Source organism: Tubulanus polymorphus, chromosome 4, assembly GCF_964204645.1.
Source record: "Tubulanus polymorphus chromosome 4, tnTubPoly1.2, whole genome shotgun sequence".
NCBI lineage: Eukaryota > Metazoa > Nemertea > Palaeonemertea > Tubulaniformes > Tubulanidae > Tubulanus > Tubulanus polymorphus.
This window is the reverse complement of record NC_134028.1, coordinates 7,128,977-7,145,236: the sequence shown is the minus strand read 5'-3', so window position 1 is coordinate 7,145,236 and position 16,260 is coordinate 7,128,977. Positions and strand designations below refer to the sequence as shown.

The 16,260-nt window shown below is 35.4% G+C and overlaps 1 protein-coding gene across 1 annotated transcript in view; it reads left to right on the top strand.

Annotated features, from left to right (window-relative positions):
* Positions 1–16,260, top strand: part of LOC141903498 (cadherin-23-like) — a 60,289-nt gene that overhangs the window by 4,347 nt on the left and 39,682 nt on the right. The window contains exons 2-7 of the mRNA XM_074791619.1: positions 2,489–2,618; positions 9,560–9,634; positions 9,983–10,137; positions 10,576–10,629; positions 14,356–14,445; positions 15,073–15,153. Coding sequence (XP_074647720.1) covers positions 2,549–2,618; positions 9,560–9,634; positions 9,983–10,137; positions 10,576–10,629; positions 14,356–14,445; positions 15,073–15,153 — 525 coding nt within the window. The 5' untranslated portion in view covers positions 2,489–2,548. The remainder of the gene's footprint in view (positions 1–2,488; positions 2,619–9,559; positions 9,635–9,982; positions 10,138–10,575; positions 10,630–14,355; positions 14,446–15,072; positions 15,154–16,260) is intronic.

Below are 16,260 nucleotides of genomic sequence, written 5' to 3'. Positions count from 1 at the left end.
TGTAGTATGATGGTATAGCTGTTCATTTCCAATTGGGCCCATGAAATATTTGAAATTTTGAATATATGTTACAATGGGAACAATGCTGTAAAAATAATAAAATGCATATAAGTTTTTGTATATGAAATATATAAGGGTGTAACTCATAATGCACAGTATTGCTTAAACACTTGAAGCCGCCCTGAGTACCAACCGTACATTTCTATGAAAACTGTTTCCATGGAAATAACACGCGGTAACAACATAACACGTAATCTACGCAATAATTTGTTTATTCGTAGATTCTTCGCATTGTGTTATTATTTATGATTATGTAGGACAGATGTTTAAGGACGATAAAAGGGAAAAAGTCGACTATTCCTGATTGATACCGTTCTGAATTTGTATGTCAGGGTCCAGTTCCACAGTTCTGAGTTAAATTTGACTAGAATTAGAACAGTCAGGTGTGAACTTAACACGTGACAAAGGTTGACGCAAGATCATCAACAGATGTCACCTGGCGATGACCTTTAGCGAGAGCTCAAAAGGTTGTTGTGTCTTTTAATTTTAATTTTTGATTAATAGAATTCACTTCTACATAATCTTCTAGATTTTGTATATAATGGGTTTTAAACTTATATATACTCTGCATTGGAGTGTGGCTATTCTTCTGTTATTGCGTAAGTTTTTTGCAAGATATTGCAAGATAAGAGAAAATACAGGTTTCTATCATTTCATGTCTGGGAGACAGTGCTCGCTATAGGCCTATGTAACTGCAATTTCCGATTTCGCCAGTGCTCTCAGGATTATCACACCTCGCGATTGCGCGTCACACATAGTACACTCGCTGTCACTTTTAACACAAATAATTGTCAATACTACCGACTACTAGTAATACAACTGTTGTTGAACGTATATATGTTCGTGGGTGAACCTTAATGTATATACATGCACAAAACAGTACCAATAAGCGGTGGCAGGGTCTCGCATAGACTTCAGTATTGACTATTGAATATGAATAAAACATTAGTTAAAAGCACGGGAGTGGTGGTGTTCAGATAGAAAGGGAAATCAGTATATATATTAATCGTAGTCAACATACATTTCCCTCGTAATATCACACTCTGGATTATTACTATATTGCTGACATTAGTTTGAAAAAAAACTGGTGTCGACTTTGGATTTACATATTTCTAACGATGGATTAGGTTTTCTATGATTATTATCGCATGTCTGTCTCATCGGAAGAGGTTTGTGTCACTTAAATCATATATCAATTTGTTTGTAACCTAACATTTATGCCAGGGGATTCTTGTGCCATTTAGTCGGGGCTGTTGGCACAGATGCACGTAACACCTTGCTTTAAGTACATTTTAAAGGGTCCCCCCCCCCAAGAAAATTTTGAGCATCTAGAGGGATTGTAGAACAATATGACAGGCAATAATTTGCCACCGCATGTGTGACTTTCTTAAGCCAGGTTGTGAAAATGCCAGATCCGCCACTGTGTCAAGCACATTACCAATACAGACCAATAACACACATTACCAATTATACAGATCCAAGAAATATATGCTTCAGCTTTCACACATCTTCATACATTTTTACTTATGCATTTACATTATGACATGTACTGAGTATTAGTTGTTTTCCTTCAAGTTTTGAAGTGTCTCCAACTTCTTGTCAAAGGGGTTCACGCGAACCCATAGCTACGGGATGAAACCTTAGATTTCCGAAACCACGCATTGGTTTACATAGGCCTTAAGTTGAATCATTGATATGTCTCATATCTCTTTGCCATTTAAATGTGTGATCGTTATTTTTGCTATGAATTTTTCGAGTGTTTCTTATAGAGTACTTAGAAAATGCTCAAAATTTCTACGTTGCGTTTATATAGTGTTTACTATGTACAATGGCACTTGAATATTGAAAAGAGTTTTTTTTTTCTAAATACCAACCATGACAGATGTATATGCCATATTTTGCCAGGTGTGAAAACCTATAAAGATGTGTACAGTATATTTTATTTGTTTTTCTTTAAGGAAAAAAGTAACGCATCAATTTTCTTATTCTTGAATTAGAAAAAGATGGATTAATTTTCTGTCTGTCAATATCGAGAATTTTTGAAAATGATGCTGAAAAATTTCCCTTCAAATTTTGATTTAATTTTCCTTTTCTTTCCTGCCTCAATCACTGAGAAACAAGCTTCCGCTCGGAAGCATAAGTCGATCTTTAGAAATCCTGCCTCAACTCAAGATCTAAAACGCCAGAATTCATTGTCTGAAACTTAAGATATCTACCCTAGCCGTGGTATGAAGCTAGGAAAATTCTAGGAATTGTTCCATAAGAAATGAAATGAAAGTATATTGAACTTTTCTAGAAAAGTATCAGTAAATGATCTTTCTTGGCAACTTTTCTGAAATGTTTTCTAGAGAAGTTATGTCTAGTGTGTTAACCTGGTTTTTCGAGCAATTTCATTAATAATTTATAAATTTTTCCCGTATATTTTCAGGAATTTGAACTGCTGCACACGGCTGACAATTATCTGTGATATTTCAACCCGGTCGCCACGATGACACACTTACAACATTCCATTTCCGCTGTTACATTCCTCGCACTTATTTCTTTACTATTTCGACCAGGTAAGATATACGAAATTATCAATTTCTGCGGACTTACTCTCCTACTCTCTTATCTCCGCGTAGCAGGTATTAATTTATTATTCTATTTCAGTCCTATCATTTATCATTAGCTCCTTATTATTTCTAGTGCCTCATTGACAAAAGAAAAATCAATTTTTTCTAATTCCTTTTTCGTATTTATATCGTAGGTTTTTTCGAATTTACAATGATTTATGAATTATGAAGTGACAGAGACGGGATCGAACCCGGGTCTCGTGCATAAAAAGCGAGTGTGTTAACCAGTAGACCACTAGTACCAGTCCCTTTGGCCATTGGTTGTACAGCTTGACGTCGTATTTGCGTAACACTTCTACACTCTAGATTCTATCATTTTTCGATTCTTTACAGATATGATGATAGATTTTGCTGAACCCTGAAAGTTTTAAGTTCAGAGTTTGTGGTCCTCATAGATATAATTTTGTTCGCATTCTATCGAAATAGTCTATAGTCCGGAATAACTTTAACTCAAGATCTATAACTCCAAGATATCTACCCTAGCCCTGGCATGCTGCTAGGAAAATTCTAGGAAATGTTCTAGGAAAAGTTTTCCGCCGTCGTATGAATTTTTTTGTCAAAGTTTACATTCGACGGAATCTTGGAGGGTAAAATTCATCGTTTTCTTGAATTTTTACAGCGAGGAGATATTCTAATTTGAGATGAATTTTTAGAAATTCTAAATATAAAATCGCATTAAATGTCTGCATGTTATTTGCAGGCCTACGCGGGTTAAACGTCATATTGCAGTAGCGGACTCCACCCAAATACCTTGTGCTTAGATCTATAAAATGTCTGCCTTCGTGAATTTCGATTTCTGATACATACTTGATTCTATGCCAACCACTTCATTCGTAATCATTGGAAAATCATTGATCAGTTTTCAGTTTCATAAACCTTGAAATATCCGGATAGTATTACACATATATAAGCCTTTAAATCTTAGGCTTACCACTACTGCTCATTTAGAAATATAACAGAATATGGGATTTGAAACACTACCACCTAATTCTAAAAGAATCATTTGCCTCGGGACCCATTAAGAAGAATAGGTTAGCGGTAGATATTATTCTAATAATATTTATCATAGTAATAATTATTTTCTTATATAGCGCGCTGCTACAAATTGTAATCAGTGCGCTTAACATCAGTATGAATTAAATGTGAGCTGAAATTTCGGGGTTTTATTTTATGGTTAATGGTTTTGATTTGATAGTGAACTTAGTTCCATCGGTCCAGGTAGAATTTGACTCAATTTCAAACCAGTTCCGATGTTTTGCGAGTTAAATGTGTCAAACTTGTTATATGAGTCGACTCTTGAGTCAAATCTTGTCCCACGATCATGGAACTGGGTCCACGTTAATTGCTTGTGAACGCGGATTTTTGATCCGAATAAAAACCCATTAATTACGGTATCTTTTCATACAGAGACGCATTTATTGAAAAATTTGCTGTCAATTTTTACAGCTCCATTTGCTCCGTCCAAACATAAACTCACTGTCAATTTTCCCGGCTATTTGCGCCGTCCAAATATAAACATAATCAGCGAATAAAACATGAAAACAGATCAGCCCGTAAACGTAAACATAAGAAGCGTGCAATCGTTATTGTAGAATTTATTAGCACTAATCTGAACATTTGGAAAAAATTTGTTGGACCACGTTGCACAAGTGGGAATTACTTTTCACCAAAAATTCTTAAATTTTTGTTTTCACTTATAGTTAAAAGCAAGTTCATTTCAAGTTATTCAACCATAGAGTCAAGATCTGAAACCTTTGGTCATTTTACACAATATATACAATCAAATTCCTTTTGAATCAGGGTCAGCTTGTCACCAGCCTTTTTGGCATGTTTAGAAACCATTTTGGCCAACTGGAAATTAGTATGTACAAAATCAAATTCAAACTTTTGTCTAAAACATTGCAACTGACACATTGTGAAATCAAGTATATACGGTAAACAAACAAGCATAAGCAACAATGATTAGAGATAAAGATGGTATATAAGGAACTGGTGATAAAAAAGTGAAAGAAACTTGTAAGATCTTATGCAAGTAATGGCATATTAATATACGTCGAAAAACATAGTTGAATGCATTAATTAATGAATCCAGCTGTATGGACGAGCTACACGGCTGTATATGTACTATATGGAATTCATTGTTGAGATCAAAGCTTTGAGGTTTGATAATAATAATGCTATATGTCCAGTATTCGAGTACACCTGCTGGTATATATGTCATTATAATTAATACTATTCTGCAATGATCGTAGCAAACTGTATATACCATTTCAGGTTCCTTATCGTTTGTCGTGCATATGTACTGTATACGGTGCATTTTGCCTTAGGTAGAATTTCTTTTCTGCCCATATGAATGTCGTAATAACATGACTCATTTATCAATTCGCCAATGGAATCCTGATTTACCTAATGATATCCCTTTTGAAGACCGGGCTTTTTAAGTAAACCCACTCAAATGCACTCATACTGAAAAATCTTAGAATTAGTGGAACCTCATTAGAATTTTGACCAAAACGAGGAATTTGTTTATTTCATACTTCATAACAAACAGTTAGGCATTTGTAACAATCAGGGGCCAGTTTACTCAAAAATGTCCAACTATCCACTGGTTATCTATAACCAACTTTTGAGTAACTGGCCCCAGAATTTTTAAAAGCCATCTTAGGCTGGGTAACATGGAGCGAATTAAGTATAATTAATTTAGCAGAAGTTAATTCATTAACCTTAGCGACAATGTTGGACACCAGGGTTAAGATTCAATGCCTTGGTACATCTAGCTAGGTATCAGCTAGGTAGCAATTGATTTTAGCTTCTTTTCTCCATGTAAAATTGTCTCCTTGTCTAGTTTTGCTCCGCATTTCAATAACACTGATGTAACGAGGTTCCGCTCTACCATGGAACCAATATTAAGACCCATAGCTAAATGCCCAACTGAAATTTCTGTAGGATCCTGAGATGCCCTAGTGGGAATTAATTATGTTTAATTGATAACTGTGATGTTTGATTAATACTGTTTGATATGTTTCAAAGCATTCATGCCAATGAAACGACTTGCAGTCCATTACTTTGGTCGGTTTAATGAATAATTCATCGGAACAACATTATAGAGTTTGCGCATGCTACATCATGATAAACACTGAATATGTATTATACTATAATATTTTTCATATGAATTATTGTGCTGCATATTAAATTGATACTCAAGTAGAAAACAATCGATTCCAACCAAATCTTCAGTGAAAAACGAAGTTTTCATATTTTCTATAGAAACAATTCATTCATTTCTATAGAAACGACTCATTCACCTGATGAAGTTTCTATACATAAGTAGCGAAAGCTCGTGCGTCAAATAAATAGTTAACCTAATAGAACTATTCGTCTTGTTATTTATTCTAAACCCAGTTAACATGGCTACTCCAGGAATCTTCTATAGAAACAATTCATCTATCTTAGATTACTAGGGCTGCTCACCACACTGACTCTCAAAAGCAATCCAATCTTGCTAGTTGACCACTGGGCATTATAGCTCACCATGTTGTTTTTAAAATTGCCTAGGTTTGGTTATGATTCCTTAGATCGGGGTGACTCCCTGCTTTGATGAATGACGTGAATATTATTTTATCAATACCTCGTGGCATGTTCTACTTAATTTCCATTAACCGATGTGAAAAATCATTATTTTCTCTCATTTTTTCCTATTTGCATGTTGTTCTTTTTCCCAATTCGCGTTTCATTAATATTTCATGTCTTTGTTTATTATTTTGTTTGTTCAGCGAGTTCTGATAACCCAGGTATGTGTTTACTTACCGCAGCAAGAGAAAAATGAAGCTCTCTCTAAATGGAGAGAGAACTTTTTAAGCGAAATTTTAATTGAGCTCAAAATTAACCCTGAATAACAACAGCCTGGCTTGTGATTGAAATCTGCCTCGTGTAAACTACGGTAGATGCAAAATATAATGTAGACGTTTTTAATCTAAAACTAACTGCTTGAAAATACTGCCTTTAACAGTGTTTTGATTTCGTTTAACTCTGAATGATTGAGATTTTTTTGAAATTGTGTGAATGTTTGGATATTTGAGGTTGCACCATTTGCAAGGGAAATAAAGTAACTGTGACGTGTTTTTTTGGAATTTCCGGGCAAAATGTATTTTTTCCCAGTGATTCGTTGACGTATAGAGACCAATGATGGATTTAATAACCTGATAAGAACGAGGGAGATAAATAGCTCTGCTTATCTGCTTGTCAGTTAGTGATACTTCTGTTGAAGTGTCAGACAAATTCTGACTTTAAGACAGGAATAGTAAAAATCATTGTGGGATACGATGCACATAAAGAAGTTGTGGATGAACTTTTGCTAACACCTCCCTCTTACAAAATCATTTGGTAAAATGATTACAAAAAAGAAATCTGAAGGCTGATTTGACATGACTTTAAGCCCATGTTATTCAGAAAACTTTCGAAATTACCTTCACTTAAAAATTGATTTACCAAAATATTTTTTAGAAACCACCTGCGCTAGTTGGTTAAGCCCATTTTGTTGGCCATAATAACCAATCTAACAAATTAAACCTGTTAAATGGGGAAGACCTTCTGATAAGTGTTTTTATTGGGGAATATTTTTTCAATTTAAATGTTACACAGACTGATGCATGTTCTCAGTGGTCATGCTCATAAGTCCAATGACGGATTGATGAAGAAATTTATGATACAACTTCCTGTGTTAAGAAGCTGCTTCCTTAGCAACGGATCAGTGAGCTGTGTCCTTAACAACACGTTCAGTAGCCATACTAGAGTTTGCATTTCCGTTATGGATTGGTTTCATAGACTGAATATGTAAGCCGCAATCGCATGAGCCTTTTCACCACGGCATTCGGTCCGTACCAGATAAGGCCCAGCCTATCCATTCACTGATTTGAGCATAGGTCAGATAATTGCTTACTAGTTCCAGAAGTGACCCGCCGCCTTTGTCACAATATTGTTTTGTATCGAGTAAGTGGTGTACCTGTGAACGCGCTCTTTAATTAGGCACAAGCCTAATTTGACTTGGGTCTGATGCGGGCCAATTTAACTCTGGGCCAAATCGTGTCCGTGTGACCGCGGCTATGTATTGCTCCAATCGTTAGGCAATCTTCCCAAGATTGACTCTCCCTTAGCTTAACAAATATGAGTTGCACCAGGTTGTCGCAGATAGTGTGAATACCTTAATCTGCAACATCCAAGAGGCAAAGAATAGTATGGGAATACTGTCCCAAGTCAGTTTTACCCTTTAGCTTTCTGACGTATTATTTTTGTTTCCCTGATGATAGAGTTTGGTCAAAACTTTGAAACTAATTAACTTTTATATCATCAACACTGTTCTTCTTCTTCTTCTTCTTTAGAGTAATGTGGAGGACCCGTAGTTGGGCATTGTCCCACAGCGTCTTTTTTTTTTTAATCAGTGAGTCGACGAACACTGATATGTTAGTTAGTTTGTTAGTTTGGTTATCGAGCTCAAACTTAACACATTTTGGGCCCGGTTTTCGCGAAATAGGTTAATCATGAAATTTTTCATTCTTTCACGTTGCATTATTTCATGAATAATGAAAATGAACCTAACCCAGTGAAAGCGTTCCGCTTATTTTAACTTTCCTATTGAAAAACAACCGTACGTATCTATAAAACTGATGACGCTAGCTAACGATGATACATTATATGACACTGCATTCCACGATATAAAAAAAAAACATGAATAATATTTTTTACAGTGTCGATATTGTATGACGAGTTTGATTTCATTGTATTGTACTGCGTTCATGATAATTCAAGCTCTCTAGAACGACAGATGTTTTTTTTTTCATTACGGTTTAAGTATCTTTTGATCGGTTTAAGTATCTTTTGATCGCGTACTGTTGGAAAAAAAGCACTGCGAAATGAATGCACCGTGAATAGCATACTGAGTATCACGCTGAGTGAAATCTATGAATTTCATTGCACATGATGATGTAGTCGTTGCTGAAAGGTGACTGGGTAATTAACTATTAACTCGATAAACAAAAGTATTTTCTAAAATCCTTTGCTAGTCAGATAATGAAGCAATTATTATGATAGTTTTAACATATAATCCTTTCAGTGCTGAACTGAACTGAATTAATTCCCGAAAGTGGAGTAATTTCAAAATTTTTTAAAATCGTAAGAGTTCAACCCAGTTTACTAACGAGCATACCACTATAGTGCGTCTACACCGCAACTGCAGTGCGGTGTATCATTAGTGACTTATTTCACTGTTCGACAGTGACAGTTGAGAGTTAAAAATCGATTACTAATCAATACTCTGTGATGCAGTGCACAAGCAAAGTCCATCGCTGATTTATACTCCGCACTGTGGTGTAGACGCACTGAAAAAGTTGATATAAAAGATTATTGTCTATCTATTTAAACAATTGGGTCATGCATTTCATGCATCATGGACATTTTATAACTCTTTTCCCTGAGTGCATAACTTCTTGGTTTCATCTAATTATTAACTGGGCAGCTCTTCCAAATTCTCTGCAGATGCAATTTTCTTGATAGATAGTATCAAGTCTCAAGAACAGTTCAAAAAAAGAAAAGAAAATTGTTAACTTGTTTCTTTCAAACCTATTACTGAGGCTGAATGCATACGATGCAGGGAAACACACAATCAAATATGTTTTATCTCGGAAACGTTGTTGGAAACTTGGAAATATATTTCTATCTGCATTTCCCTGCATCAAGTGCATTCGGCTTAACTTGAAATAAATGGTGATATCAGAAATTTGATTACTATAAAATGAAATACATTTACAAGGTCGGGAGGGAATCAAATTAAGTACCAGTTTGTGTATTCTAATGTGTATCAATTTCTTATTTCTCAAACATCGTTTTTTCAGTTGTCAGCAATGACCCACCGCATATTAAATCAAGTCAAAAGGTACCGCTGGTAGTCCTAGAAGACCTTCCTATAGGTGAGTAAGGCCTAACTCCGGTCAACTAAGATCTGATGAGACCATCAGATCGTAAGCGATGAAGTCTGCGACTTTTTAATCGGAAATCTTTTATCGACATGAGTGCACTTAGACTGCAACGGATTGATCTCAGAGTCAGGGCGGATTCGGGCTGCTTCAGGGGTAATAAGCAGGGTGGATACAGGTGATTTGACGGCTAGCCTAACCCACTGTGAAATAAACAAGAAGCGAAAGGTTTTTCTGGCTTGTTTCTTGTTTCTTAGATGTTGGTACATTGCTTGAAACAAGAAACACTGTTTTCCATAACAACCTCTCCCACAGGCTGATGTTCTTCCTTTTTTTCCTCAGGTCACACGATAACAAATATAAGCATAACGGATAAAGAGAATGATCCGGTCACCGTGACGATACTCGGCGATTTGAACAACAAACTTGTGCGTTTAGAAAGATACCAGGATAACTACCATTACCATTTGAAATTACGCGAACCATTGGATTATGAGGTTCGTATCGAAACATTCATCAGTTTTATATTGGTCAGGGTGAAGGGGTCTCGTTTCAGAGAATGACTTCTTTAGGCCGATTTTTTATCATGAGTTGGATTACGGATTTGGTAAACTTGAAATAATTGGGGAAGGGCGGAAAATATTTAAAAAGTCTTAAAACATTGAATCCATCACCGATCAGGAGGGGAATTTGAAAAAAAAATTATATAAATGCTTTATTTTGGAGGTTGTTTTGGATAATGATACCTGAATATTGTCTTTATTCATACACAAGTGAGCTGAATTTTACTCTTAGTTCTTTGAGTCTTAGTTCTTGTCTTATGTCTTAACTCTGGAGCTGAACTGTCCCTGTTGCTTGCGTCAGTAATTGTTAATAGATTATTTCCCTTTTAGCGTGGTTCGTCATTACCTATTCTACGTTTATTTTCATTACAGCAAATTAAACAATATACAATTCGGATCAAAGCGCAAGATCTCAAAAATAATGAGGTACGTAGCACTTAGGCGGTTGTTTCCCCCATTTTCGAGAGGAGGTTGTATCTTGCTTATGATCTTACCGGTATAGATTGCCACAGTTGGCCCTGAAATCATTTACGAGAAAAGTTAAATCTAGTCGATGTCAAAAAATTGTTTCGGGCATGTTAATGTGCACACGTCTGTCCTGTCTGTTTTCGTCTGTCTGTTTTATCTCCGTCTGAACTGTCTAATAATCATCTTGACTAATCAGCGTTGATATATGAGAAAATTGTTTTGCACCTTCATGGATGTTTTGCATAATTGAAGGGCCCTCTATCGCCAGATATTTTCATACGAGTTTCTATTTCCATTTTAAACATGAACATGGATTATAGCAGGGTCCCTACAACTTGATTCCTCCTTAAAAACTCACTCGTAATAGAAATGATTTTAAAGGTGCTTGAAACTCCTTTAATTTGAGCAAAAACTCTTTCAAAACTCTATTTTGAGAAATAGGCGATAAGAAATGTTTGTACATAGTTGTACAGAAAACTACGCCTAAATCGGTACAGTTGGGACCCGGATTTTTTTTACCCAATTATGTGGTTGGCAAATTAGAAACTGAGTTGAGATTTGCTTACAAAACCACTGAATTAATGATTTACCGAGAAAAACAGTACCGATTTAGGAGGAGTCTACAGCAATTGAGATATGAAATTGATGCAGACATTTCCTTTAAATTGAAATTTTTTCCTTTAAAACTCGTTGAAAACTCGAATGACTGACCTGTAGGGACTTAGTATAGAAACACATTTGATTATCTAGATGATATTTAAATTGAGTTAATAATTAAGTTAATAACGAAATTTATTAGAATGTGAAGGCCTATGTTTAATAAGATAGAACCGAGAATGAAATGATTTGCATATAAATAGATAAAAAGATAGTTTTGTTATCAATACATTGAAATTAATTATATTAATTTATGTAAAGCAACATTGGTTGTGTTCTGAATTCAGTGGAGTAAGTAGATTGCGTTGTGGGCTGTTAATAGTCCATGATTGCAGTCATTTTCTATATCAATTAATGCTTTAGTGTTTCGTTTCGAATTTTATCGGCAAATATTTTTACATTTTCAGATTAAAACCTGTATATATACATATAACGATTATTACCGCTATTCATAATTATGATTTGTTAACTTTTTGAGCTAGAAAATGTCCCGAAAGATAGATCTGTCATCTCCACATATCTGGGTCTTCAATTTATCTGAATATCTAAAAAGATTCTATGGAGACTTTAGTTGGTTTTTTTTCGTAGTTAAACTTGCTACTGTTTCTTCTAAAACTATGGTTAACCCTGAAATCGATATAGACCCAATTTTTGATCATGTTTGATCAAGAGTTTTAATCAGCCGATGACCAATTAACTGAATTGACTCCAGTCAAAAGATTTGTATATTCAGGCTATTTAGTTTCACAAACGGGATTCCGCCAGGATTGCTAATGGCAATGGGTTACTGCGCTTCAATTTCCTTCTACATTCCATTCAAATTCGAGTCAACTTTTCTCATAAAGTAAATGGGTGAAATCAATCGCCTACCATGCACTGAGTGAGAAGGCTAATCTTATGTCCATTGAAAGACTTGTTTGATAATTGTCAGATTTGTACGCCTATAAATCAAGTTTGAATTTCATTGAAAATAAACTGATTTTCACTACGAATGACCCAGTGTTTTGTAGCACCAATACCCCTCATTGCGTTATGAGTCTGTTTGTGAACAAAAGATAAAAAGTTCATTTTAAAAGTCCTTTAAATACTAATTGAGAATCTTTTGGGACATTTTTGTTTTAGTGAAATATACGTTATAGCGAGTGATTAGTAAAATATAATAATCATAAAACACTTTTAGCCAATATTTTCGTTTTTCAATTTATCAACATAATTATCAATCTGTTTAATTTAGATTATGTAATGAATGTTGTCTCATGTGTATTTTTCATCTATCTGTCTCGTCACCCTAGGTATACCTTAGATTATTATTTTAGCTTACGTCGTTTTTAGGCTTTTATCTTTTTGATGTTAGTTCTGATGATGAGACCATAAGTACAGGCTCAGATTAGCCATGAGAACAATACATTAATGCATCTCGATAACAGGGGTACAAATATGCAGCCTACAATCACCCTTCAGATACTTTTATACCTTTGGTTGATCATGTGGTCTAATGTTTTATTTTCATTTGAAAATTACGCCGCGGTGGATGATCAAAAACTGGATGATTAGTGTTCAATTTCTGAATGGTGATAGTGGATCCAGGCTGCAGTTTTTGGTTGGAACAACTGTTCATACGGGTGCCAAATGGACCCGTGCCGGTTTGGCCCGACCAAAAACGTTGGAACAGGCCCGGATTGCCTTTGAATTGGAACTGGTTCTGGAAATGACTCACTTCGCTTTGTTTAATCATTGTTAAGTATCGAGTGAGTGGTTTATGTGTGAACTAATAATTAAGCACGCGCCAAATTTAACTCAGGCCTGATCCTTACCGTTTTGGCCCGGGCAAAATCATCTATATGATTGTAGCTATAGTTTATGCATGGTCTCTCCATCCCTTAGTTTAGGAGTCCATAGTTAAAATTACCCATTGGAAATTGGCATCGAAAATTAGAAATGTGATCGTAGCTATAGTTTATGCATGGTCTCTCCATCCCTTAGCTTAAGAGTCCATGGTTAGACTGGAAATTGGCATCGAAAATTAGAAATTAAGAATTAAGAAATTTATTTGAAGACATCCAAAATCCAACTAAATAGGACTAGGCAAAACTCAGCTGTTTAATATACAGAAGTGGATTCAAACTTTAGAATAGAATGAATTTACTTGCGGCATTTTTACTGGGTTCCTTTTAAATGATCTTGTGTATTACATACAAAAACCTTCGTACCTGAAAATCATTCGCAGTTGATATCATTTTCGATGAATAATACTATTTGATGAAGTCTTACGTTACCCCAATTAACCGACTACTGACTTCGATGAAGTAAATTCCATCCAGCATTGTATTAGTATTACATTTCTCTAATCATGTGAAAATCAACCCGAATTCATTACGATAGCGACGAGCGATATTGACACTTATTTCAGTTGCTAGGAAACCGTTCTGTCATACCTGACGCCTGGCTCAGTTGGAGAAAGATTTCTTTTCAAATTCTCCATTGATAATTGATTATATATTTTTGATAAGGTTTCGATTCAATTGATTGGATTCTTTTTTCTGGCGAAATAGAACCTGTTGTGTTTGTAATCATAAACCCTTTCATTGCATCTTCTCCGCGGTGCGGTGTGTAAATCGCTCATGTACTTGGCTAGTACGCCGCATTGCAGCGTATTGATGTGATTAGTTTTTGTCTAATGAAGGATGGCAGTGCCTGTCAAAAACAGTTAGATATCAGTGACTAACAAAACACCGGGCTGTGGTGTAGATACACTAAAGCAGTATGCCTGTTATTCAAAACATTGTGGTGGAATCTTTTAAAATTTGAAATTATCTCCAGCACTTTGGGGTGTTAATAAGTCGGCATCGAAAGGGTTAAGGCTGTTTAGTCAGTTCTCATTCATGAATACATAACCTTTAAGGAACAACAAAATATTTTGTGGTAGCAGGAACATGATTAACAACTGTTGAGCCCATCTGCAACACAAAACAAGTGTTATTCTATGTGTACTCTGCTTGAATGATAATTTTACGTTTTATTTTGTAGCCGATTTTGCAATTTCGTTTATTCGTTCAAAACGTCAATGACAACAATCCGTTGTTCGTCAATCTTCCTTACGAAGCAGAAATATCCGAGGTAAGCGTTTGATGAAGAAGAAAGATTTGATTTGTGATCTAAAGGAAGAATTGTTTCAAAATATATGTAAATTCATTCCAATGTGTTGAATAATGGTGATAAAAATTTTTGATGGATTTCCCTGAAACTTGGTTTGAGGATTAGAGGCCAAGTGAGCACTCCACCCGTATCGAAAATAGAGGTTATCAGCTATTTGATATGGCCACCAGAGTGGCCATCTTGAATTTCTAATAAGCACGATACCTACATCTTGATGGATTTCTATGAAACTTGGTGTGAGGAGGGGGCAGGTTAGATGTCCTCCCCTATGGAAAATGGAAGTTATCAGCCATCATTCTTGAATTTCTTATTAGCACGATACAATTCTAGATGGATTTCCACTAAACTTGATCAGAGGGTTTCGACGAGTTCATCTATTCCAGACTTGAACCGACTATTCTTAAAAAGTTAATGAACATTTAAGTAAAGTTTGCTGCTTTCTGTGAAGTACGCAATAATGTTACCTGTCCTTAATTTCTTCCCCCATCTTTGTCTCTTTACCCCGGGAGATGTATGCGGCATTTCCACATTCTAGTTTCAATTTAGTTTTAACTAAGCATGATTCATGATTTTATTTGTATTTTTCAGAGTACTCCTGTGGGTTCGACGATATTCACTGTTTCAGCCTCAGACTTGGATGAAAGTGCTATTATTAACTATCTTATGAAGGTAATCAACATTCATACCCCAAGAGGTTGGGTCAGTCAGTCATAGTGACGAGTCACATTGCAACTGTTTGATTTAGTGAGACTGATTGATGAATGATTTTTTGCCTTTGATAGCCCTTTTACCCAGTAAACCTTGATCACCCTATAGTAAGGTGATCAAGGTTTACTGGTACGGAGTAATATTCGGTAGCATTGGAACTGTAAATATTTCCACCGCAAAAGGATATTAAAAGTCTCTGAGAACTAATTGAGAGGTTCTTTGAGTTAGAGACTTACCGTAGGTCTGCCCATTAGCTAGTAGCGTGTTGATCGCAAATACTTCATCGAGTTGCAAATCAGGAAATTTGTGAAAAATAATCGTCATGCACTATGCGCCTACTTTCAAGCAGCCTTACTGAGTGAGGAGCAGGATTTGACCGTTGTCATATAACTGAATTAATTAAATGAATTAAATAACTAAATACAACTAAAGCTAACTCATTCGATGCATCTTTTACTAAAAAACTGATAAAGTTGCGCATAAACGCATTAATGCTTAATAAAGATAAAGTTAAAACCCAAAATAAAATTTTAAAAAGAGCGTTTATTTCGCATTTTATTGTGGGTTTTAACTGTATTGATATCAGAGAGTCACTTGTTTATGGAATACAATAATGCTTGGCTAACTTTTAACGTTCTAAAGATTTGTTCATTTCCAGTATGAGCCTATGGTAAGTTTTCTCTGTTGTGGCTAAGTTTGTTCTTTCTGTAAAACAATTATCTACTTATAACCTTAATCAATAAATTTTGTCCTGCATATGATATGTATTGTAATTATGTGTTTTCACATCATGATCCATATTGCTTGGCACTCTTATTTCATCCTATCTTACAAGGATTTGAACCAGACGGTACCATGAGGCTACCAAAGTACAAACCCCTGCCATATTAGGCCAGGTGTACTGCTATTAGTGCGCATTGTATATTTACTCGACAGTAGAAAGTTTTCATTGGTATTCTGATTGGCTTATGACGATTACCTGATTTTGTGATGCATGAATGACCGTCTGCCCAGTCTAACTGGATCCAGGACGATAGTGTCTTTTGCTGCTATCGAGTTCGTATCCTT